Here is a 22,979-nt window from a genome sequence, read left to right as displayed (position 1 = left end):
AGTGCCAATCATGAAGTTCTCAAAGAACTTCAAACAAGCACCTTAATTCCAATCAGCCAGAATAACATGCAAAGAAAGCCCTTATCTGAGTGAGGGGAAACAGTGAATTGCCCATCCAGGTAACCCTATTGGGGGTGTGTTGTTATAAAGATGGTGATCATTCCTCATTCTCCCAAACGAGTTAGGTCTTTTGAGTACTCATCTTCAGCTGGGGGCTTCCCAGGTGGCGCCAGTGGTAAAGAATCTGCTTGCCGACGCAGGAGCTGTAAGAGACGCAGGTGTGATCCCTGGGTCGGGAATATCCCCTGGTGGAGGAAATGGCATCCCACTCCAGTATTCTTGCCAGGAGAATCCCATGGACAGAGGAGCCCAGGGGGCTACAGTCATGGGGTCACAGAAGGGACACAACTGAGCATCTGAGCAGATACACATCTTCAGCACATTGTATTTTCACTGTTGCTAAAGATTTGGCCAGAGGCCAAGATTACGCACTATCCTAACATTTCTGTAAATTTTATTATTATCAATTGCTAAACAATCTGAGTTAGCTATGAATCTGGCATTCAAGAGACTACAATCAGAGATTTCTGGCCACATGTGCTGTCCTTGACATTATTACTCTCTCATCTCCAACTCATACATAAAGGAATTAGTTATATCAGCTCCAATGAATTCCAAATGAATGCCTGATTCTGGGCCAGGGATAGGGCATTACCATACAAACCACAGACTGCTAACATCCCCAGACTTGCTCTTTGGCTCATCATCAATGTAATATGGAGTCTATCATTCATTAAACAGTCCATCTCTGGGGAGAGCAATGACAAGCTTGTATAAAAATGTGGTCTGTGTCTTGAGGAGAGCCTTGATTAATGGCAGGACTAGGGGTGGTGCCAGCTGCAGAGGGCAGAGATGTACAAGTAGCAATGTTTCTTCTCGACCTTTATAAACCTCTTGCTACAGCAGCACACACAGAAAGACTGAAAAAGCTGGCAATATTTTTCCTATGTTAAGCTGTAAGCCAAGGCAAATTTAAGGACTCATGAATTCTTTGAGGTTCTACAAAGAAGTACAGGTACAAAACCAAGTATTTCAAGCGGGTATTTTCCCCATGTGAAATCAATTGCCTCGTCTTAATTCTATGGCAGAATGGGCCCATGCCAAATGGTTAATCCTTTATACATTTTCCATTTTGAGATATGATTAAAGAAACAATTTAGGAAGAACTAGGGAAGAACAGTAGTCTATTACTTAGTGGAAACCACATATACCCTGTTTCTTCTCTCCCAGGGAGACACTTCTATCTTGGGCAAGGTGAATGAGAAGAAGGTGCAAGTTGAGTGGGAAGACATCAATCAGCCGCTTAAAAGAGAGGTCATGCCAGAACAATGTGAACGCCAAAAGACTGGTTTTTGCAACTTAGTGCTGTTACTGACAGTATCTGTATTACTTATGTGAACAAAAACATCAAGCCCTTGATATAACCAGCCACCCTACCCAGAAAGAGTGAACTGTTTCCCATAGGAGTGTCTGTTCTTGTCCAGTTATTGTCACAAGTGTGCAAGCACCTGACCAGGCAAAACATGGGAAGAAGAAAACATTGATGCCTCCTGGAGTTACTGGGAGTAAATCCAAGCAGAATAAATGTATAAGAAGTAAGGTAAATATAAGAACTCACCACCTAAACTCATGGCCACTGTACATTACACTAGTAATAATTATGCTTAAAATCATCAACTATCCTTTCAATCTCAGATGACAGCATAAATCCATCTGGTCATCTGTTTGAGTAGTTAACATCTAATACTTCAGAAAGAGAAATTCCCCTAACTGTACAACATGTTATTTGAGGATCTGTTTTTCACTCTGAAATGCTGAAAATGGATTACTCCAATAATACTAGCTTCAATATTCCGACCTACAAATATTTTTTCCAGTCTTAGGATTCTCCTAATAATACTTCATACCTCCTTGCTGCTTTAGTTGTTTTTCCATGTTTTCTACAAACCTCATCCTTCACGGGACCCCTGCCCCTCAACAACCGCTCTGTGAGGTAGCCAGGGCAGGCATCAGTACCCACTTGACAGGTGAACCTGAGACTCGGCGAAGGGACTTGACTGAGGGTCGCATGGCTATACAGAATTGAAAGAGGGACTAGAAACTCTCCTGATCCAAGGCTCTTTCTCCCATAGTAATGGGTGGGAACTGCTTCTATCCATTTGTGCATTAGCAATCCGCAACTTATGGTGACTTAGTTAGTAAGGTGACTGGAAAGGAATGGCTCTACTTTTACCTCTTAGATATAAAAATCTCTTTTAAGTTATGAAATCAGAAATGACGCTTCATTTCTTCCCAGTCCAGCGCCTAAACCTGAGCATGGCCCTATAATGCCTTTAGGAAACAAGGGATAAACATGAGCAGCCTGCGTGTACCGAAGTGTCCGACGCAAGGGAGCAGAGGGAGGAGCCACCCCCCTACCCCGGAACCGTACAGAAGGCACTTCAGACAATGTCCTCGGCAGGGTGGTGGAAGGGGTGCGTGCCCAGGGTGGAGAACTGGTGCCAGTTCCGCAGGAAGCCCCGATTGTACTGGCCTGTGTCCACAATGAGCCCGCAGAGCAGCCGGCGCCCCGTCTTCTGTCGCAGGGCCTGCTGCACCTCCCTCTCGGTCACGTTGTAGCTGATGTTTATCAGCTGGATTAGGAAGATGTAGGCCATGCTCCCCGTGATGATCACAGAGTACCACACGCAGGTGAAGCACAGAGCTGAGCTGGGAACGGGAAAAGGCAGGTCAGGGCAGCCGACGCTTCACGTTGAGAAAGCCGTCCCCGTGGTAACATTTTACACACACAGTACTTACTCCAAAGGACTCTGGCACCTTCCCTGATTACCCCATCTTTCCCATCCTCGGAATGCCAATAACCTGCTTCATTTATGACTATTAAGATGTCCTATTTTATCATTACTGGTGCCCCCTTTCCTAGGGTGTGAAACGGGAACAGCAAGGACCATTTTGTTTGTTTTGCAGCCCCCATACAACCAACACAATACCTGACACAACACCATTCAAAATCTGTTTGCTGAATGAATAATTCCTAAATTATTTTCAGTGCAGAAGAAAATAAAGGCACTGTGAGATTGCCGAAAATGTCCCTCAAGGAACTGTGGGTGGGAACCCAGGAGCAATGCTAAGGTTATTCATCTCCGTCCTCTTAGGTTGCTGAGCACAAGTGAGAGGAAAGCTCCCCGCATAGGCAGCCCTTTCCTGGTCAGCTCTGCAGGAGCATCAGGAGCACAACCACGTTTCAAACCCCACTGCCTCAAACCAAACAAAACCCCATGGGGCAAGAAAGCCCCTTCCAGCTCATCTGATGTCTGCTAATTGGTTGTTTTCGGTCAACATTTAAAAATGAGTTAGCTGGAAACTGGTTCAGAATCTTCACTGTTAAGCTGAAAGGGACCTCGGGGATGACTAAAGCACTACGAAGATGAGGACAACTAAAACCCAGGGAGGAGACATGAATCGTTGGTCCACAGCACTGAGAACATAGTAGCTGGACTATGTTCCTCATTTCATTTATGAGGCCCACAGAAGGTCTAGAAAACTCATGCATAACATACTCAGTACTCATTACTAACATACTTAAAACTCATTACTAACATAAAAGGACCCTCAAGGTCCTTTTGGAGAAGGCAATGGCACCCCACTCCAGTACTCTTGCCTGGAAAATGCCATGGACGGAGGAGACTGGTGGGCTGCAGTCCATGGGGTCGCTAAGAGTCGGACTTGACTGAGCGACTTCACTTTCACTTTTCACTTTCATGCACTGGAGAAGGAAATGGCAACCCACTCCAGTGTTCTTGCCTGGAGAATCCCAGGGATGGGGGAGCCTGGCGGGCTGCCACCTGTGGGGTCGCACAGAGTCGGACACGACTGAAGTGACTTAGCAGCAGCAGCAGCAAGGTCCTTTGCTTTCTTCTCACTCTTTGTTTTCAAGACATCCTGCTTTGTCTGCTCAGGCGCTTGTCTGTACCAGTCCATGGACAGCTCTGCTCCTTGCTATTATAGACCTAGACATTCATGGGCATTAGAATAGATGGGCCCTCCTCAGGCTGAGAGTGTCCTTTCTTCTTTATGTTGAGAGTCTTCATAGGCTGTGAAATTCTTTAGTAACTACTATTCTCAGTGGCTCGTGATACATGTCCTAAAGCAGAGTTTTGCGTGAAGAGGGGTGTGGGGGGGGGCTAGGCCAAAGCTAAAGAAATTCCAGCTTCTGTTAAAACATGGCAATCCTCACACTATATAAATGGGCCCCAACCTAAAAACGCTGAAGGAAATTTTGACCTAGATACTACAGTGATCATGAGTGGTGATTTAAAAAAAAAAAAAGTAGAACAGAAAAAAAAAAAAATCAATGGAGGTTAAATAGAAAAGAAAGGTTACAGAGATTGTAAGCATTTCAGAAAAGGGTCAGAAGCAATAAATTAAGACTGGGCTTCAGAGCACCAGAAAGCAGCAGTGAGTGAAACGTCCCCTGATACTCCTCCCCAGAGACTGAGAGTTACTGCAGTTTCCCTGTCGCTGCCTTTGGCATGCCAGTGGTCTCTCTAAGTCCCTGAGTAAGCCTGATCTTACCTGGAGAGCACTAGTTCCTCACTTTTTAAGGTCAGCGCTCCTTCTGACATCACCCGAGAAAAATGCACATATTCACTGCACAGCTGTGTACTAGCAATTCTGGGGCTACCCAGCATCCCTAGAACCTGTCCCACGTTTTGGGTGAGAACCCCTCACCCAGCCACAGATCACAGCCCCTGATGCTGACTGCAAATCCACTCCCTCTTCCGGGGCCCCCTGTATGGGGATCTCACCTGTAATTTGCATAAACTCCAGGGCAATAGAAGAGAGCTGTGAAGACACTTCTGTCTGTACAGATGGTGTCCAAGGTCAGCGTTATCCCATATACCGAGGTGAGCAGGAAGACCAAAAGGGCAAGTATAAATGCTTGATGGTTTGATTCTCCGACACAGCTATTTATCCTCAAAACAGCACAAGGGGGAAGAAAGCAAACATATCTTTAGAAGTTCTCTATGTAACTCAATAAACAAGAAAGCATTTAATACAGGGATAGTATGCCTTTCAGTTATTAAAAAAAATACGTTCTCTTGTTTTCCACTTTTAGGGAATTAAAGTTTTGTCTGCTGAGAGATATACTCTTACATTCTCTAATCTTTGCAAAGTGAAATCATCTCATTAGTTTAAGGACAAGAGTACGTGAAAAGTAAAACATAGCTAAGAAATCTTTCTAGATATTAGTAAGTGAGGTCTGTCACCCAGTGTTAAGAGTTAACACTGTCATCACTGCATAAGGATAAGATGGCATCAGAATTATAAAAACTTAAAAATGCTAAATCAGAAGTATTACACAGTGTGGGAAAAAAATCCCTATTAAATACACATATTAATAAACGACCCCAGGAGGTTAGAAACGCAGTGTGGGGCTGGAGAACAGCTCAATAGTATGCAGACTACTTGTCACCTACAGAGTTCTGTGTCATGGCCTTTTGCAGGGCACGTTGACGGGCACATCAGGATAATCCAGTGGGGAGAGATCTCATAAGCGAGGCTGTCAGGCCCTCTGCAAACCAGCGCTTGCAAATGGACCACCACCACCCCGCACGCACATACACGGGCACGCATGAGAATAAATGATGAAGAAAGAGAAGAGGAAAACCTAAAAATGAAAATACCTGTTTACTCCTAAAGCCCCAGAAAAACAGCTGTCCCTGTTCACAAGCCTTGAACTCAAGTCCGCTTCTGTGCTGCCCAGGTGGTCAGCACCCTTTTCCACATCCCCTTCTAAGGGGGAGAGTGGAACATGATCAGAATGCTAGGCGTAAAAAGAGTAATTCACTGACTGTGACTGCCTAAGAGTGAGAAAGTTGCGAACAAGCTACTTAGAACATTCATATCTGAATGAATCACTCCCCTTTTAAGATTTAGTCGGTGAAGCTGCAACATTTTCTTTAAAAGTCACACTTCACATCTTACGGGCCTCAGGTGTCCTCATTTGTCACTGGGCAGCAGAGAAGTGACCCCAAAAAGCCCACTTCTGCACAAATAATCAAATAGGGAATTATCTGGCAGAGCCTTAAGTCAAGAATGTAGACTAGAAATCACTGGTACATCTAAATGATGGAAGAATACACAGTCAGAGAATAAGTCACCTAGAGGTACAGGAACATGTTCCTAAGCTCTGTGAGGGAGACACACCTATACTACTTCTAATACGTTCTTTTTTTAAATGTCATTCAACTGTAGATACTTCTCTCTTAGAAAGGAGAAAATGAGGGGCAGCTAAGAAGAGAAAGCCCCCCCCCCAAAAAAAAAAACAACCACCTTCAGGAAATGACTGAAAAGAACTAAATTTGTGAAGCTCGAAAAACTGATGACTAAGTGGCAACATCATATACAGCCCACAAATATCCACAAGGTGTAAAGCTGGGAAGGGGAGAGATGAGGATGGAAACAAAGGGAAAGCACATCCGGCGAGTCTCATGAGAGCTTGTGTAGGCTCCGTGAGCCTCCAGATCTTTCCAACATACCAGACACAGTGGTGATCCATCCTCCTCACACAGATGCCGCAGATCCGGCAGTGCCACGCCCGGGCTGGCCGCACCAGCTGGCACTTGGCACACCAGTCCTCCTTCCCTTTGGCCGGGCTTCCGGCCGATGTCCTCGGGGAGTCCTTAGTCTCGTCCTTGGGTGCGCGGTTGTTAAGACCGCCAGACAGATCTGCGCCGGGGAACCCCTTGGGCTTCTCAGGCCCTTTTCTGTTCAGGCATTCGACCTGGCTGCCACTTAGAGCCCTATCACTGGGTGCTGGGTTTCTGAGGTAGCCTGGATTCTTCTTGGCTCTGTACAAGGCGAAGAGGATGAGCAATAACCCGCAGGAAAGAAGAGCCAGCCGAGTGGGCCCCACACGCCCCTTGGGGACCACTTCCTGCAGGAACACGTAGTACATGTAGCCCAGAGAGAACAGTCCGAGGCTCAGGAAAAACAGAGTCTGCTCTTTCCTCCTGTGAGTGAGGTAGTAGTACCACAGAGCCAGCACGGGGAGGGAGGTCAAAACCACCGCCCCAAGCAGAAAATGCCAGGAAGCCACGCGGAGAAAGACAGGCAGCAGGAACAGTGGGGGAAGGATGCTAATGTTAACTTTCTTGGCTCCCCTAAGCCAAGGAATCCGGAGGCGGTCTGAGATTGTGTCCATGATCTTTTCACAGGTCTCAGGCTGCACGGACTTACACGTGATCCATCTATTCAGAAAGAGCACAGAGAAGGCCCATGGTATATATGTTTGTTGAATTAAAAACCACCCCACACTGCAGGCCAGACAGCAATGTAAATGGTAAACGGTGCCAAAGGCCAAGGATTTGACTTCTTTACTATTAAACAAGAGCCTTACAGATTCATGTATAATTTTTTAATTCAAATGAAAAATGTTTAGATATTTAAAAGAACTATTTCTACGTGGAACAAATACATGGGAATACACACACATTCCACCTAAGTACTGTTCAGACTTGGGTAGGTGTCGAGACATAAAAATCTCAAAAAACCCATTCACAATCTAATTGTGAAGACAACACGGGAATTCAAGAAATATTATTAGATAAGTGACAAAATAATAAAATCGCCCAATGAACTATACAGGCCAAACACTGTAAGGTATGCTCAGAAGAGAAGACACATTTCTGCGTGGAGTCATCACAGGGGTCTTTGTGGGAAAAGGGAATCTGTGCTGGGACTTGATGCTGGCTAGGATTCATCTGGGTGGGGAGGAAGGCAAGGAGGCGTTCCGTGGAGAGACCCGCTGCTGCCGCTGCTAAGTCATTCAGTCGTGTCCGACTCTTTGCGACCCCATGGACTGCAGCCTACCAGGCCCCTCCGCCCATGGGATTTTCCAGGCAAGAGTACTGGAGTGGAGTGCCATTGCCTTCTCCTGGAGAGACCTGAGTGCAGCACAAAACCCACCCTGGCCCTGGGGAGTAAACCAGTTCAGGAGGGCAGGGGATGGCATCAGGAAGAGTAGAGATCACACTCAGTTCAGTTCAGTCCCTCAGTCGTGTCTGACTCTTGGCGACCCCATGGGCTGCAGTACACCAGGCTTCCCTGTCCATCACCAACTCCCAGAGCTTGCTCAGACTCATGTCCATCAAGTCGGTGACTGCCATCCAACCATCTCATCCTCCATCATCCTTCTCCTCCTGCTCTCTATCTTTCCCAGCATCAGGGTCTCTTCCAGTTCTTCACATCAGGTGGCCAAAGTATTGAAGTTTCAGCTTCAGCATCAGTCCTTCCAATGAATATTCAGGACTGATCTCCTTTAGGATGGACTGGTTGGATCTCCTTGCAGTCCAAGGGACTCTCAAGAGTCTTCTCCAACACCACAGTTCAAAAGCATCAGTTGTTTGGCACTCAGCTTTCTTTATAATCCAGCTCTCACATCCATATATCACTATTGGAGAAAAAATGCTTTGACTAGACAGACCTTTGTCGGCAAAGTAAGGTCTCTGCTTTTTAATATGCTGTCTAGGTTGGTCATAGGTTTTCTTCCTAGGAGCAAGCGTCTTTTAATTTCATGGCTGCAGTCACCATCTGCAGTGATTTTGAAGCCCTCCAAAATAAAGTCTCTCATTGCTTCTTGTTTCCCCATCTATTTGCCATGAAGTAATCATGAATTGATCATGACTGGATGCCATGATCTTAGTTTTCTGAATGTTGAGCTTTAAGCCAACTTTTTCACTCTCCTCTTTCACTTTCATCAAAAGGCTCTTTAGTTCCCCTTCGCTTTCTGCCATTAGTGTGGTGTCATCTGCATATCTGAAGTTATTGATATTTCTCCCAGTAATCTTGATTCCAGCTTGTGCTTCATCCAGCCCAGCATTTCACATGATGTACTCTGCATATGAATTAAATAAACACAGTGACAATATACAGGCTTGACGTACTCCTTTCCCAATTTGGAACCAGTCTGTTGTTCCATGTCCAGTTCTAAATGTTGCTTCTCGACCTACATACAGATTTCTCAGGAGGCAGGTCAGGTGGTCTGATATTCCCAATCTCTTTAAGAATTTTCCAGTCTGTAATGATCCACACAGTCAAAGGCATAGTCAATACAGCAGAAGTAGATGTTTTTCTGGAACTCTCTTGCTTTTTTGATGATCCAATGGATGTTGGCAATTTGATCTCTGGTTCCTCTGCCTTTTCTAAAACCAGCTTGAACATCTGGAAGTTCACGGTTCATGTACTGTTGAAACGTGGCTTGAAGAATTTTGAGCATTACTTTGCTAGCGTGTGAGATGAGTGCAATTGTGCGGTAGTTTGAGCATTCTTCGGCATTGCCTTTCTTTGGGATTGGAATGAAAACTGACCTTTTCCAGTCCTGCGGCCACTGCTGAGTTTTCCAAATTTGCTGGCATATTGAGTGCAGCACATTCACAGAATCATCTTTTAGGATTTGAAATGGTTCAACTGGAATTCCATCACCTCCACTAGCTTTGTTCCTAGTAATGCTTCCTAAGGCCCACTTGGGTTCACATTCCAGGATGTCTGGCTCTAGGTGAGTGATTATACCATTGTGATTATCTGGGTCATGAAGACCTTTTTTATATAGTTCTTCTGTGTATTCTTGCCACCTCTTCTTAATATCTTCTGCTTCTGTCAGGTCCATACCATTTCTGTCCTTCATTGTGCCCAACTTTGCATGAAATGTTCCCTTGGTATCTCTAACTTTCTTGAAGAGATCTCCTTATACAAAATTCAGACTTAAACTGAAGAAAGTAGGGAAAACCACTAGACCATCCAGGTATGACCTAAATCAAATCCCTTACAATTATACAGTGGAAGAGACAAATAGATTCAAGGGATTAATCTGATAGACAGAGTACCTGAAGAACTATGTGTGGAGGTTCGTGACAAGAGGCAGTGGTCAAGAAAAAGAAATGCAAAAAGGCAAAATGGTTGTCTTATGAATAGCTGAGAAAAGAGATCACACTAGTATGACTCAAATGATGGAGGCTGGTGGACAGGTGGTATTGTTGACTTTTTTGCATACTTAGACTATTATGGAAAGGAACAGTTGAAGGAAGGATAACATCAATTTTAGAAATTTAGAATTTTAAAGAATAGGGCTAGACCTGGAAATGAATGGGAACTCATTATATGGGAGGCATACAGTTCAGTTCAGTTCAGTCACTCAGTCGTGTCCGACTCTTTGCAACCCCATGAATCGCAGCACGCCAGGCCTCCCTGTCCATCACCATCTCCCGGAGTTCACTCAGACTCATGTCCATCGAGTCCATGATGCCATCCAGCCATCTCATCCTTGGTCGTCCCCTTCTCCTCCTGCCCCCAATCCCTCCCAGCATCAGAGTCTTTTCCAATGAGTCAACTCTTCTCATGAGGTGGCCAAAGTACTGGAGCTTCAGCTTTAGCATCATTCCTTCCAAAGAAATCCCAGGGTTGATCTCCTTCAGAATGGACTGGTTGGATCTCCTTGCAGTTCAAGGGACTCTCAAGAGCATTCTCCAACACCACAGTTCAAACGCATCAATTCTTCAGCACTCAGCCTTCTTCACAATCCAACTCTCACATCCACACATGACCACAGGAAAAACCACAGTCTTGACTAGACGGACCTTAGTTGGCAAAGTAATGTCTCTGCTTTTGAATATGCCATTTAGGTTGGTCATAACTTTTCTTCCAAGGAGTAAGTGTCTTTTAATTTCATGGCTGCAGTCACCATCTGCAGTGATTTTAGAGCCCCCCAAAATAAAGTCTGACACTGTTTCTACTGTTTCCCCATCTATTTCCCATGAAGTGATGGGACCAGATGCCATGATCTTCGTTTTCTGAATGTTGAGCTTTAAGCCAACTTTCTCACTCTCCTCTTTCACTTTCATCAAGAGGCTTTTTAGCTCCTCTTCACTTTCTGCCATAAGGGTGGTGTCATCTGCATATCTGAGGTTATTGATATTTATCCCAGCAATCTTGATTCCAGCTTGTGTTTCTTCCAGTCCAGCATTTCTCATGATGTACTCTGCATAGAAGTTAAATAAGCAGGGTGACAATATACAGCCTTGATGTACTCCTTTTCCTATTTGGAACCAGTCTGTTGTTCCATGTCCAGTTCTAACTGTTGTTTCCTGACCTGCATACAGATTTCTTAAGAGGCAGTTTAGGTGGTCTGGTATTCCGATCTCTTTCAGAATTTTCCACAGTTTATTGTGATCCACACAATCAAAGGCTTTGGCATAGTCAATAAAGCAGAAATAGATGTTTTTCTGGAACTCTCTTGCTTTTTCCATGATCCAGTGGATGTTGGCAATTTAATCTCTGGTTCCTCTGCCTTTTCTAAAACCGAGGCATACAGAGCAGCAGGTTTATGGAAATGCTGGGAGCTCATCTCCAGAGAAGAGTATGGAGAGAAGAGAACTCAGGGGCAGCTCAGGTCTCAAGGGATGGGAGGCAGGAAGAGTTAGAAGGCTAATGGAAAAGCAGTGGTTTTGAGTGATGCAGGTTATGGAAAAGGCATCATTTCTCCATTCATTAGTCCAAAGTGCTCCATATTCTCAGGATGGATTTTACCTAAGTCTGAAGAACCTATACTTAAAGGCACCTGTAAGAGCTTATATAGGGCCTTTTAGGTGGCTCAGTGCTAAAGAATCCACCTGCAATGCAGGAGACGTGGGTTTGACCCCTAGATCAGAAAGATCCCCTGGAGAAGGAAATGACAACCTACTCCAGTATTCTTGCCTGGGAAATAGACATATTGCCTATTGCCTATTCTTGCCTCCCATAGACAGAGGAGCCTGGGGGACTACAGTCCATGGGGTTGCAAAAGAGCTGGACACAACTTAGCACTAAACAATAATAAGACATTATACACACTGTCAAGGCAGAATTACAAAGGGGTTATGGAATACTAGACTACAGTAGTCCCCAGGAATGCTTCTCATGGCAAGATTAACGCACCAAAGTGTAAGTCAGCAATTTACCATTTCAATGACAATTTTTTTTAAAACAGAAGTAATTACCAATGGGAAAAGCAAGTCTCCACCATCCTTATCCTTCCCACACTATGCTTTCCATATGCTAACAATTTTTAAAAATATAATTACTTAGAAAATGGATAAAGACCAGGTTACTACTATTTGGTACGAAATTTTTTCAGTAATGTTAGAAACTGGCTCTTTGGATAGCTAATTTTCATCACTTGGGATAATGGTGAAAATAAAAGCCAAATGTAACAGCATCAATCAGGACAGGGCTGCTGCTCATGCTGAAAACAACACATCCAGGGTAGGATCATGCCTCTGGCTGGATCACCTTCCCAGAAAGAAGCGTGAGACTGATTTTTCAACCCTCAAGGCCCTTTGTGGTCAAGTGCAAGCCAGCCCCAAGGTGTCAGTCTCTGAATGCTGAGACCACCGAGAATGAAGGAACTTCCTGGTACTAATGTGTTCATTTTAAACTTACAGATTGTACTGGCCTGCATTTTATTTTTTTATACAATTTAACGTGTCTACTGTTCCATTATCTGCCTGTTCTCTCCATCATCTTCTCCCTTTAAATGAGAAATAATAATTCCTAATAAACTGGGCTGAACAGACAGTTGTGCACTGCTGAGTAATAATTCATCTTTATCAAGCCTTCACACTTGACACAGAAGACAACTTTCAATTGGAGATAAGTAGAAACAGAATGAAGAGCAAATTCTAGTGTTCTGCATGGCTAAGCTCCAAGTATACATGGTAGTTCTCAAAAGGGCCGGTGGGGTCAGTATCAAGAAACACAGTGCTTACCTATCACACCCTTCGTCCAGATCTTGGCAATCACACAAACAAGCAGCCACGTGGTTCTTTTCCCCATTTCGATCTATGTACTCGCAACAGCACAGGGGCTCCAATTCAGGTTCCTCCGCTTTGGTTTTCTTCACTGGCTTCATAGTGCCCTTCTGGGTCGTGATTTCCACCTGTCACTACGAGGCACACGAAGCCCTCAGAAAGAAAAGTGGAACGAATACAACTCACATCTCGTAAACACATCCACGTCTATCTCTGATTAACCACCAACGCCTGAGAATTAAAAAATGAGAACGAGGGGGAGGTGGTCCCCTTTTCATCCGGATTTTCTGGCTGTCCTTGGCCAGACGCAGAGCTCTCGGGCTCTCGCTGCTTCCGAGCTGCCTTCAACACCAGGTACCCCATCCAGGACCGGCTCCGTCTGGGCACCAGCGGTTCCCATGACGACAGCCGACTACGCGGCCCGGGACAGCCGGGGCGCGGGTGGCTGCGCTCACCTGCGGGTGAGGGCTGGGGAGAACCGAGCCGTCCCCGCCCGAAGCCTGGGTGCGGATGGAAACACCCTCACGGCTGCGGGCGGAAACAAAGCGTCTACCCGCTGGGGCCGACGACCCGGCTCGGGAGAGGAGCTCGGGCGACGCTCGGGGTCGCCGTCCAGCCCCGCTTCTCCTCAGCAAGCTGGGCGCGCCTCTGCCGCCCCCGTCAATCGCAAGAACGTGGGCGGACCGAGAACGCCACGCCGCCCAGCCCGAAGAATGACCTTGGGAGGGAAGTTACCTGCGCTCCGGAGCCGAGGTGCGGCTACAGCCAAAGAGGCCGAGGCGGAGAGGAGCGGGGTTGGCTTCTCCCGGGGCGCGGACGCGGCTCCGGGATCTCTGATCCGCGGGGTTACGGCCGCGATGACTGGAGGCTCGGGGACCCCGGCTCCGCTCTCCGCTGCCGCCCACCTGTGACCACAGCCGGCCGCCGCCCGGGCGGTGCTCCCGCCTCCCCGCGGCGTCCCCGCCGCCCCCGGGCCGGCGGGGTTCAGCGCCGCAGGTCCGTGAGCTTCCGGGTGCCCCGCCCCCTGCGCCGGGGATCCCTGCCCGCCCGCACGTGCGGAGGCCCCCCCCCCTGCCCTAGCGAAGCCCCTCCCCGGCCCGCGGCCCGGGCGCCCGAGGGCGCGGAGGAGCCGAGCTCGGGCTCCCGGAGCCGGTCCAGGCGGTCGGGCCCCGGGCTGGCCCCGCACCTCCGCCCCGCCCCGCCCCAGAGGCGGCCGCCCCGACCCCGCCCGTGCCTGCGGGCGGTGCGTGGGCGGGGCAGCCTCGGGAGCCTCGGGTCGGGGAAGACGCGGAGGCGGAAATACGGGAAACCCCGGAGCCCGGAGGGTTTCCGAAGTACAGGAGAGCCGTGGGTCGGCCAGTCTCACTGAGACACAGCAACAGGCGTTGGTGGAGCTCTCCACCGCGAATTGTTACCGACGTACCGCCCCCAAATTGGCTAACCTTCTCTTAAAGGCCCATCCCTGTCCTTGATCTGTTAATTATCCAACTTGTTCATTTTCATGATTTCCGGCAAGCAGTCTGCATTAGACCAGCAGGCTGCATATTAGAAATAAAAACTGCCCTAGGATGAGAGTCCTCTTTGGGTTTTAATTTTGCACAAAAATTTTTTAAAGCGTGTCGGCCCATGTATGTTTTCACTGAAACAGGGTTTCTAGTTTGGGGACGGTTTTACAGAAAAAGAAGAAAAACAACTTAGACATTTTGGATTTTATTGATCCTCAGTTTACATAGGCTCAAATACAGTTAATTGAATTCTGCATACATATTTAGTCATAATTTATAAAGCAACTTTGGTAACTTTCTTTTGAGGTATTTTATGAAGTACAAGTTTTGAGGAAACATCACAAAAATATTCAGCTTCTCATTGACCATTTTCGTGAACTTAACAGAGAACAAGTTTTAGAGTGACAATCCAGTCATTCTTGCTCACAGTCAGACACCTCATAAATCCTTATCAAAAAACCTCCAGGTAGGTACACTGGTAGGTAGGTTAGTTGGGATTCACCCAGAGAAACCTGGTTCTCCTCTAATCCAGTCAATACTTTTCTTTCTCTGTGGGCATCGCAAAAATGACTTTAGCAATCCCATGTGGCTTGGATGACTCTGGGCAAAAAAACATTTAAAGGCAACTGTTATTCAAACAGTAAGAATATATACAAATTATTCTGCAATGTCCCTCTCTTGTTCCAGAGACATAACTTGTATTAAGACACATATGCCTAACAACTTTTGAAAGAGCCAAAGCTCACGTCTGATTTACAGCTTGTCAGTGCACTTGTATTGGGAGATACTGCCCCCCAAAGTCTTCATTAAAGAGTTAAAGTTTGTGTCTGGCTTACAACTGACTGACTATAGCCACACTTGAATGAGTAAATAAAGCCATAGGAGGCTACTGAAAGTAATCCACAAATTATTTTCAACCAGATGGCTCAAATCCATCATAAAAGTTTGCTAAGCTGAAGCCAAGCTTAGTTCAAGTATGCATTTGCTCTGACACTAAAACGCCCAGGTTTTAACATAATCTTTTTAAAACTCAGAGTACAGTTCTTCATTTTGAGGGTTGGTATCCTACATGTTTCCTTTTCTGAAGTGGACTCTTCTGCCATTTGATGTATGAAGAGGCAAGCTAATTGCACCTCTGACAGAGCCACCTGAAGAAACACCTATTTCCTTCATACATGACATGGCTGAAGAATCTTCCAGATAATCATCAACATGCCGATTCAAAAGGGTCAACTACTGAATTTCCTTGCTAAATAGATGAAGACACTGTAATATTTACAGTACACAAAGCTATGTTATAATATATGCCTGAAAACTGATCCTTCAAAGATAATAATGATTTAGTGGTTTCTTCCGTTGTCTTCATCTCCTTTAATGTTTACCTGTGAAAACAGCCTAATGGATGCATACTAATTCTGTGCTAACAGATAAACTTAGAGCATCAAGCTTCAAATCTCACTGTGAAAATGAGGCCATACCACTCAGCTCTTTTTGTGTCACAGAACTTCAAATCCACAAACTATTTCACGCTTCACTGGAGAAATTCACAGCTTAGAATTATGTATAAGAAATGAAAGGATGGATTCTTAAGGCCGTCAGAGGCTAATTCTTCAATAAATGTTATTAAAAAGAATGTTCATATTAGACTGTGAATAATGAGAAAATATTGAAATGTTCCTATGACCATTCAAATCCTTCATCTTCTGTTTTTCTTCAAGATGTCTTTTGGTTCCACATATCTCTACAATTTTGGTCCTTAAGATCACTAGCTTTGGATAGTCATGCCAGTCTTGTTCTTACTTAGGAGATCAAAGGTTCTCTGAAGCATAATGAGTGAGCTCTTCAACTGCAGAGAAAAATTTTCAAAATCACATTGTTTAAATTTTTTCTGATTATTTGTATGCCAAAAGTTTGCATTTAATAAAATTGTCTATACTGATGCCCAAATAAAAGACTGATTATAAAATGCCTTATTCCTTAGGTTATCTGTCAGTGTGAAAGGGCTCTTCCAGTTTGCTGCAGTACTGCACTTCTTCCTACAACATACTGCTGTGTTCTCTATCTACCAATAAGTCCATTTCATTCATCAGAAGATCCAAAGTGAAGAGCTTGTTTTCTGAAATGGTTTCTGAAGCTGCAGTGGTCTCCCCACCATCCCCTAAACAACTCAAGTTCCACTCCAGGCCTTTGCTTGCTACTATGCTCATGTTCATCTTCACCTATCTAAAACTGAGCCATCCCCACTGTTTCCCCTAATCATCCTGCCTCTAAACTCCTAAATTATTACTACTAACTTTAACGCTTAATTTTGTACTTTTTTAAGTAGTCTTTATCATACACATGGACATCTGATATCTCTAATAAAATTCTAGACAACTTGAGAGAAAGAATTATGTCTTATTCTTTTTTGTAGTCATTTTTTAATTCATTCTTTCAACAAATATTTTTTGTTCACCTGTTACATGCTGGGCACTGTGCTTAGTCCTGGGTATATAACGGTGAACCAAATAGGCACTGTTCCTGCCTTCATGGAACTCACAGACTAGTGAGGGACTCAGAACCAAAACAAATAATCTCATCCATAAATATATACTTACACACCATATGATACAAAGTTTTTCACTTGAACAACTGGAAGATGATAGTATCATTTTTGAAATTATTTCAACTAGAGGAGAACTAAGTTTGGCTCAGGATGAAAATTGGATTCTGTTTTAGACACGATCAGTTTGGGGCACGTGTTAGCATCTAGGTAAAGACACCAAGGCAGCAAGTGGCTGTATGAGTCTGGACTTGGAGAAGAGGTCAAGATGAGACAGATGCTTTGGGAGCCATTGGCGTGTGTGGTATTTTAAGTTAGGGAAGTAGCTGAGATAACCTAAAGGGCAGTAAAGGAGAAGGGAATGGACTCTAAGGCAGAAGCCTGCAGCACTGGGCCAGGATGAGGTCAGGTAGAGGAGATGGTTTTAACCAGCAAATAGCAGTTTTACATTATGCTAAGTGGAAGAAACCAGGCATGAAAGACCATATATTATATGATTCCATTTATAGGAAATGTCCAGAATAGGCAAATCCATAAAAACAGAAAGTAGATTAGTGATTACTAGGAGCGGAGAGAGTGAGGGATGGGAGTGACTGCTCATGACTACAGGGCTTCTTTGGGGGATGATAAAAATGCTCTGGAATTAGACAGTAGTCCCTTTTCATTAGTATAATTATTGATACAATTGTGTTTAAGTCTGTTATTACTGATGTTCTTCGGTCACTAAGTCATGTCCAACTCTTTTGCAACCCCACGGCCTGTAGCCTTCTCCACTCTCCCCTAAAGCTCCTCTGTCCATGGATTCCCCAGGCAAGAATACTGGAATGGGTTGCCATTTCCTTCTCCAGGAGATCTTCCCAACCCAGGGATCGAACCAGTGTCTCCTGCATTGGCAGGCAGGTTCTTTACCACTGAGACACAGGGAGGCCCATGAGACGGTTAGATGGCATTACTAACTCAACACACATGAATCTGGGCAAACTCTGGAAGACAGTGGAAGACAGAGGATCCTGGTGTGCTACAGTCCATGGGGTTGCGAAGAGTCAGACATGACTTAGCAACTGAAAAATTAGATAGAGGTGATGGTTGCACTACCTTGTGATTATACTAAAAATTCTTTAAAAAGTGAATGCTATGGTATGTAAGCTATTTCGCAATAAAGCTAGGTTTCTTCATGGTTCTAAAGAAGGGAAGATTAGATATATTTCAAGAAAGGAATGGTCAGCTCTGTCAAGTATTGGCACTGTAAGATGAAAACTCCAAAAAAAGGTACATTAACTTTAAAAGTCAGAGATCACTGGGAGCTTAGCTTGGGCAGTATCAGTGGAAGAAATCAAGGCAGTGCACACTGAAGAGGGAGTAAGTAGATTAAATACACGCATCCAATTTTTCTCCCTCCTGCAACCCCACCAAAAGCACAGTAAAGGGATTTTTTATTTTTATTTTTTTAAGGCATAAATCCACAAGGTCGAGCCAGGGTGGGTGCGGAGGGAATAGAATAGGCAACAAGAGCAACATGACTTTGGAGACTGGAAGGAAGAAGGATGACTTAGCAGCCCTCAAAACGCTGAATCCCAAGCCAACAGCAGAAAAAGTTGAGAACCAATCAAATCTACCCTGAAGAATCCTTAAAAGCCTCAGGAATTAACAGGCCCCTTTCAGTTCAGTCACTCAATCGTGTCCGACTCTTTGCGACCCCATGAATCGCAGCACGCCAGGCCTCCCTGTCCATCACCAACTCCCGGAGTTAGAAGTGGGAATAAAGAGGAACTAAAATAAGAATGACTGGATGAACTTTTGGACATGTGGCCTCTCCTACTACCTGGGCAGAAGTCTGAAGTCCTATGGCAGCCTGGCCAGGAGGATGCCAAGACATCAGTAAAGAAAGCAGTATATACCAAGAATAGGGATTACACAGAAACACGTACACTGTACGCTCAGATTGTCCCATCACCCTGCCCTCCTCTATCCCTCTACTCTCAGTAAGCTCCTAAAATGCTGGCAGCCAGCCCTTAATACTTCAGGGAGGAGATTGAAAGAGTCTTCTTTGTGGAAACTGTCCAGTCCAAGAGTAAAGACCTAAAGATGCTGACATCAGGATTTCTCAACCAACAGGCCAGCCAGATCTACTGAGAAGTTCAGGGTAGACCAGCCCAGCTCACACGTTAAGAACTTTGGATCCACACAGGCAGACAATTCCACACAATTCCATTTAAAAAAAAAGAAAATTCAGAGAAATTTGAAATTTAAAAAGTGTTAGCAAAAATTGAAAAACTCAGTAGAAGAATTTGAGGATTAAATGAGGAAATTTCTGGAAAGTAGAATAAAAAGGCAAAAAAGCTGGAAAGCTGGAAAGAAAAGCTAAGGTTAGACAAGCTATCCACCAGAAGGCCAATGCCTGATTACAGACACTATAGAAATCTCTACTCTTCAATTCTGAAAAGTTATTGTTTGCTTATTATCTAAAATATATTTATTTTGTTGCTGTTCAGTAACTAAGTCATGTCCGACTATTTTCGACCCCATGAACTGCAGCACTCCAGGCTTCCCTGTCCCTTACTATCTCCCTGAGTTTGCTCAAACTCATGTCCAAAGAGTCAGTGAGACTTGAAAAGTACACAAATCTTATATTATGATGGGAGTATTAGTCTTTATTTTTCAAAGGTAATCCTAAGTTTTGATTCATAGAACCAGACAGCACATATTGATGACAAGAGAGAATGCTTATAGAAAACACCAAAATAACCCAAGTGTTTATTCTACAATGGGGAACTGGTAAAATAATTATGCCACACATGTACAGTTGAATTCTACATGCTATTAAAAGAAGAAGTGCTTTATATGCTGATATAGAAATATCTCCATGTACAGCAATCCCACTGCTGGGCATACACACCAAGGAAACCAGAATTGAAAGAGACACGTGTACCCCAGTGTTCATAGCAGCACTGTTTATAACAGCCAGGAAATGGAAGCAACCTAGATGTCCATCAGCAGATGAATGGATAAGAAAGCTGTGGTACATAAACACAATGGACTATTACTCAGCCATTAAAAAGAAAACATTTGAATCAGTTCTAATGAGGTGGATAAAACTGGAGCCTATTATACAGAGTGAAGTAAGTCAGAAAGAAAAACACCAATACAGTATACTAACGCATATATATGGAAATTAGAAAGATGGTAATGATAACCCTGTGAGCGAGACAGCAAAAGAGACACAAATGTATAGAACAGTCTTTTGGACTCTGTGGGAGAGGGAGAGGGTGAGAAGATTTGGGAGAATGGCATTGAAACATGTATAATATCATATAAGAAATGAATCGCTAGTCTAGGTTCGATGCAGGGTGCAGGATACTTGGGGCTGGTGCACTGGGATGACCCAGAGGGATGATGTGGCGGGGGAGGTGAGAGGGGGGTTCGGGATTGGGAACACGTGTACACCCGTGGTGGATTCATGTTGATGTGTGGCAAAACCAATACAATATTGTAAAGTAAAAAAAATAATAATAATAAATAAACAAATTTTTTTAAAAAAAGAGATAAGGGAATGCAGCTTTATGGTGGTGTCCTCAACTTCCAAATGTAGCTGGTTACCACAGTGACTGCCAAAGCAGGAAAAAGATCAAGAGGTTGTAAAGTAGGGTACAAAAATTGTCTAACATATCTTAGATTCTTATAGCCAAAGAAATTTTAGCATTTTAATTCCAATTAAATATATATATTTACTATTAAAAAAAAGAAATATCTCCATGATACATGATTAATAGATAAAAACAAAATAATGGGCAGTGTATACAATATCTACCATTTCTATAAAAAGAGCTAATGTTAAGCATGAAATCTTATATAGAAGAATCAATAAAAAGAAAGCAGTAGATGTATACATACTGATGTGGAGACACCTTCAAATACATTACTAATTGAAAAAAGGAGGGTATGCAATGGTAAGTATAGTATATTTCCATTTTTTAAAAAAAGTATTGATAAAAGTAACTATATACATAAAATGCATAATCCAGAAACTGGCAAGGTTAGATGCCTCTAGAAGGGGTATTTCTTCAAATAATGGTATAGTGAATAGAACAGCCAGAAAAGCAGCTGAATCACTGGGATGAGTACCAAGTACCATGGGACACAGAGGTACCAACCTGTTCCAGCATCACGATGGAGTCCCGGAGCACTCCTTTTAAGCGATGCGCCTGGCCTTTGCTCTTTTGAACAGCTTCCTCTCTTGACACCATATCAGAGGCTAAACTGAAAGAAAAATACCATCTTAAAGATCAGGAAATAGAGACTTCACTGGCAGTCCAGTGGCTAAGACTCTACACTTCCAATGCAAGGGGCCCAGGTCTGATCCCTGGTTGGGGAACTAGGTCCCACATGCCACAACTAAGAGTTTGCATGCAGCAACTAAAAGATCCTGCATGCTGCAACTAAGACCTGGCACAGCCAAATAAATAATTTAAAATTTTTTGACAGATCAAGGGAACGGCTTCTAGCCTTTTCCAGAAATCATTAGTCCCATAAATTTGCATGTAAAACAAAACAGCATATGACTAAAGAGAAGTTGGCAGACCAAACTCTCTAAAACTGGACTTAAATTTTCTGCAGCATAGGAATTATTGAAATAATAGGTTGTGGAAGGGAAGACTTACTTTAGAGATTTCTCTTCTTGGAGATGAAGACGGTAAAAGGACTGAGCAGCATATTCTATCTTTGACAACTTCAGAAACAGCATCACATTCAGCAAAACTAGCAACAGCAAACTAGACAGAGAAAATCAGACCTGGTTAGTCCACTCTCATTCAGACCGAAAGCACTGCTAATGCAGAAGAGACATGCAAAAGCTTCAGAAATGCCTATTACCCAGACTAGTTTCCAGTTAGTTACTATTTAAATTAATTATTCCTATTTTATTGTATGAAATAATAACTTTAAGTACTAAGTGGATGTTAAGGGAAAAGTTGGAAGGTAACTAGTGACAATGAAGTCCTCAAATAAGCAGGTTGGGATTGTCCCTGACGTCTCTCCTCTCTGCCAGGAATCCTAACCAGTGTTGATGTGCAACCACCAGCCTAGAAATCTACCACATTAGCTTTCAAGATCTATTTTGGGGTGCTTTTGTATTAAGCAATTACACATGCATAGTACCGTACTTCAGAAAGGAAATGAAGATCAATATGGATTTGCTCTTAGATAGATCATTATGTACCTCTTTTTCCCAGCGGAAGCCAAAACAAACGCACATTCAGCAAAAATTCCTTCTGGTCCAACTTAGACAAAGTTTCAAATCCCAGACAGACATCAGTGGTATCATATGTAAAATGTTACTTGTTAAGTACCCTTACTTTGCTGGTATTCACAACAGCATGTCAAGTGAATGAATGTATCTCATTACATATATATGCAAATACATAGGTGGCATCATATCTCTTATTTTTTCCTGCTAAAATATTGACTTGCCTTAAAATATATAGTATTCACTTTTACCCATCTTGAAGATGAAAACTAAGGTAGTAGCAAAAAAATCAAATCTATGAAATGGCATAAAAATCAACATTTAATATCTGACTATAAATTTTCTGCAAAGTGATACAAAAGATCACAGATAATATATACTATTCAAAACTGTCACAGCAAACCAATTTAAGCAGAATATGAAAAGCTTTTATAAAACTTGAAGGTACAACAAATTTTCTATGTTCTGAAGTCTGCAATTAGAAAAACAGGCTGACATGAGAATTTCTTTCCAAAAAATACACCCAGAGCGTATCATCCAGTCAGAACTAATTCAATTAAATCTGATGGACCACCCAATGATCCAAGTATAGCCGTGGAGATAACAGGAGTCTAAATATGACCGACAGAGAAGATTCCAAAAAAATACTCTGAGATGCAGACTGTTTATTCCAGTATTTCTCATCCTACAATCCTCAGATTACTTGCGTCAGAATAACCTATGCAGTGTGTTTTAGAATACTACTGATTCTTTATCCCTACTGAAGACCTACTGACTCAATCTGT

The 22,979-nt window shown here is 43.7% G+C and overlaps 2 protein-coding genes across 5 annotated transcripts in view; both read right to left on the bottom strand.

Moving 5' to 3' along the window:
• Positions 1–2,501: 2,501 nt before the first annotated feature.
• On the bottom strand, positions 2,502–13,015 carry ZDHHC23 (zinc finger DHHC-type palmitoyltransferase 23). The gene is made up of 4 exons (XM_068987373.1): positions 12,864–13,015; positions 6,603–7,313; positions 4,869–5,036; positions 2,502–2,769 (listed from the first exon to the last, which is right to left on the bottom strand). Exons 1-4 carry the CDS (start codon positions 13,004–13,006, stop codon positions 2,502–2,504), a joined length of 1,290 nt encoding a protein of 429 aa, XP_068843474.1. The 5' UTR covers positions 13,007–13,015.
• Positions 13,016–14,642: 1,627 nt separating this feature from the next.
• The window catches only part of GRAMD1C (GRAM domain containing 1C), a 98,831-nt gene continuing 90,494 nt past the window's right edge, over positions 14,643–22,979 (bottom strand). For 3 of the 4 annotated variants that reach the window (XM_068965014.1, XM_068965021.1, XM_068965028.1), the window contains 3 exons: positions 21,611–21,721; positions 21,104–21,209; positions 14,643–15,010 (listed from right to left, as the gene is read on the bottom strand). In XM_068965014.1, coding sequence (XP_068821115.1) covers positions 14,909–15,010; positions 21,104–21,209; positions 21,611–21,721 — 319 coding nt within the window. In that variant the 3' untranslated portion in view covers positions 14,643–14,908. Of the gene's footprint in view, positions 16,257–21,103; positions 21,210–21,610; positions 21,722–22,979 lie in introns of all 4 variants that reach the window. The other variant, XM_068965036.1, reaches the window with a different exon arrangement.

This window comes from Capricornis sumatraensis, chromosome 1 (assembly GCF_032405125.1).
Source record: "Capricornis sumatraensis isolate serow.1 chromosome 1, serow.2, whole genome shotgun sequence".
Taxonomy (NCBI): domain Eukaryota; kingdom Metazoa; phylum Chordata; class Mammalia; order Artiodactyla; family Bovidae; genus Capricornis; species Capricornis sumatraensis.
The sequence above is the reverse complement of the archived record's forward strand: the minus strand, read 5'-3'. Positions and strand labels throughout refer to the sequence as shown.

Coding starts and splice junctions, on each gene's coding strand:
- ZDHHC23 (XM_068987373.1), bottom strand. CDS start 13,006: ATGAAGCCAGTGAAGAAAACCAAAGCGGAGGAACCTGAATTGGAGCCC. Junction 7,314..12,863: donor CTGGACGAAGGGTGTGATAG/GTAAGCACTGTG, acceptor CTTTCTGAATAG/ATGGATCACGTGTAAGTCCG. Junction 5,037..6,602: donor ATGGATCACCACTGTGTCTG/GTATGTTGGAAA, acceptor TGCTGTTTTGAG/GATAAATAGCTGTGTCGGAG.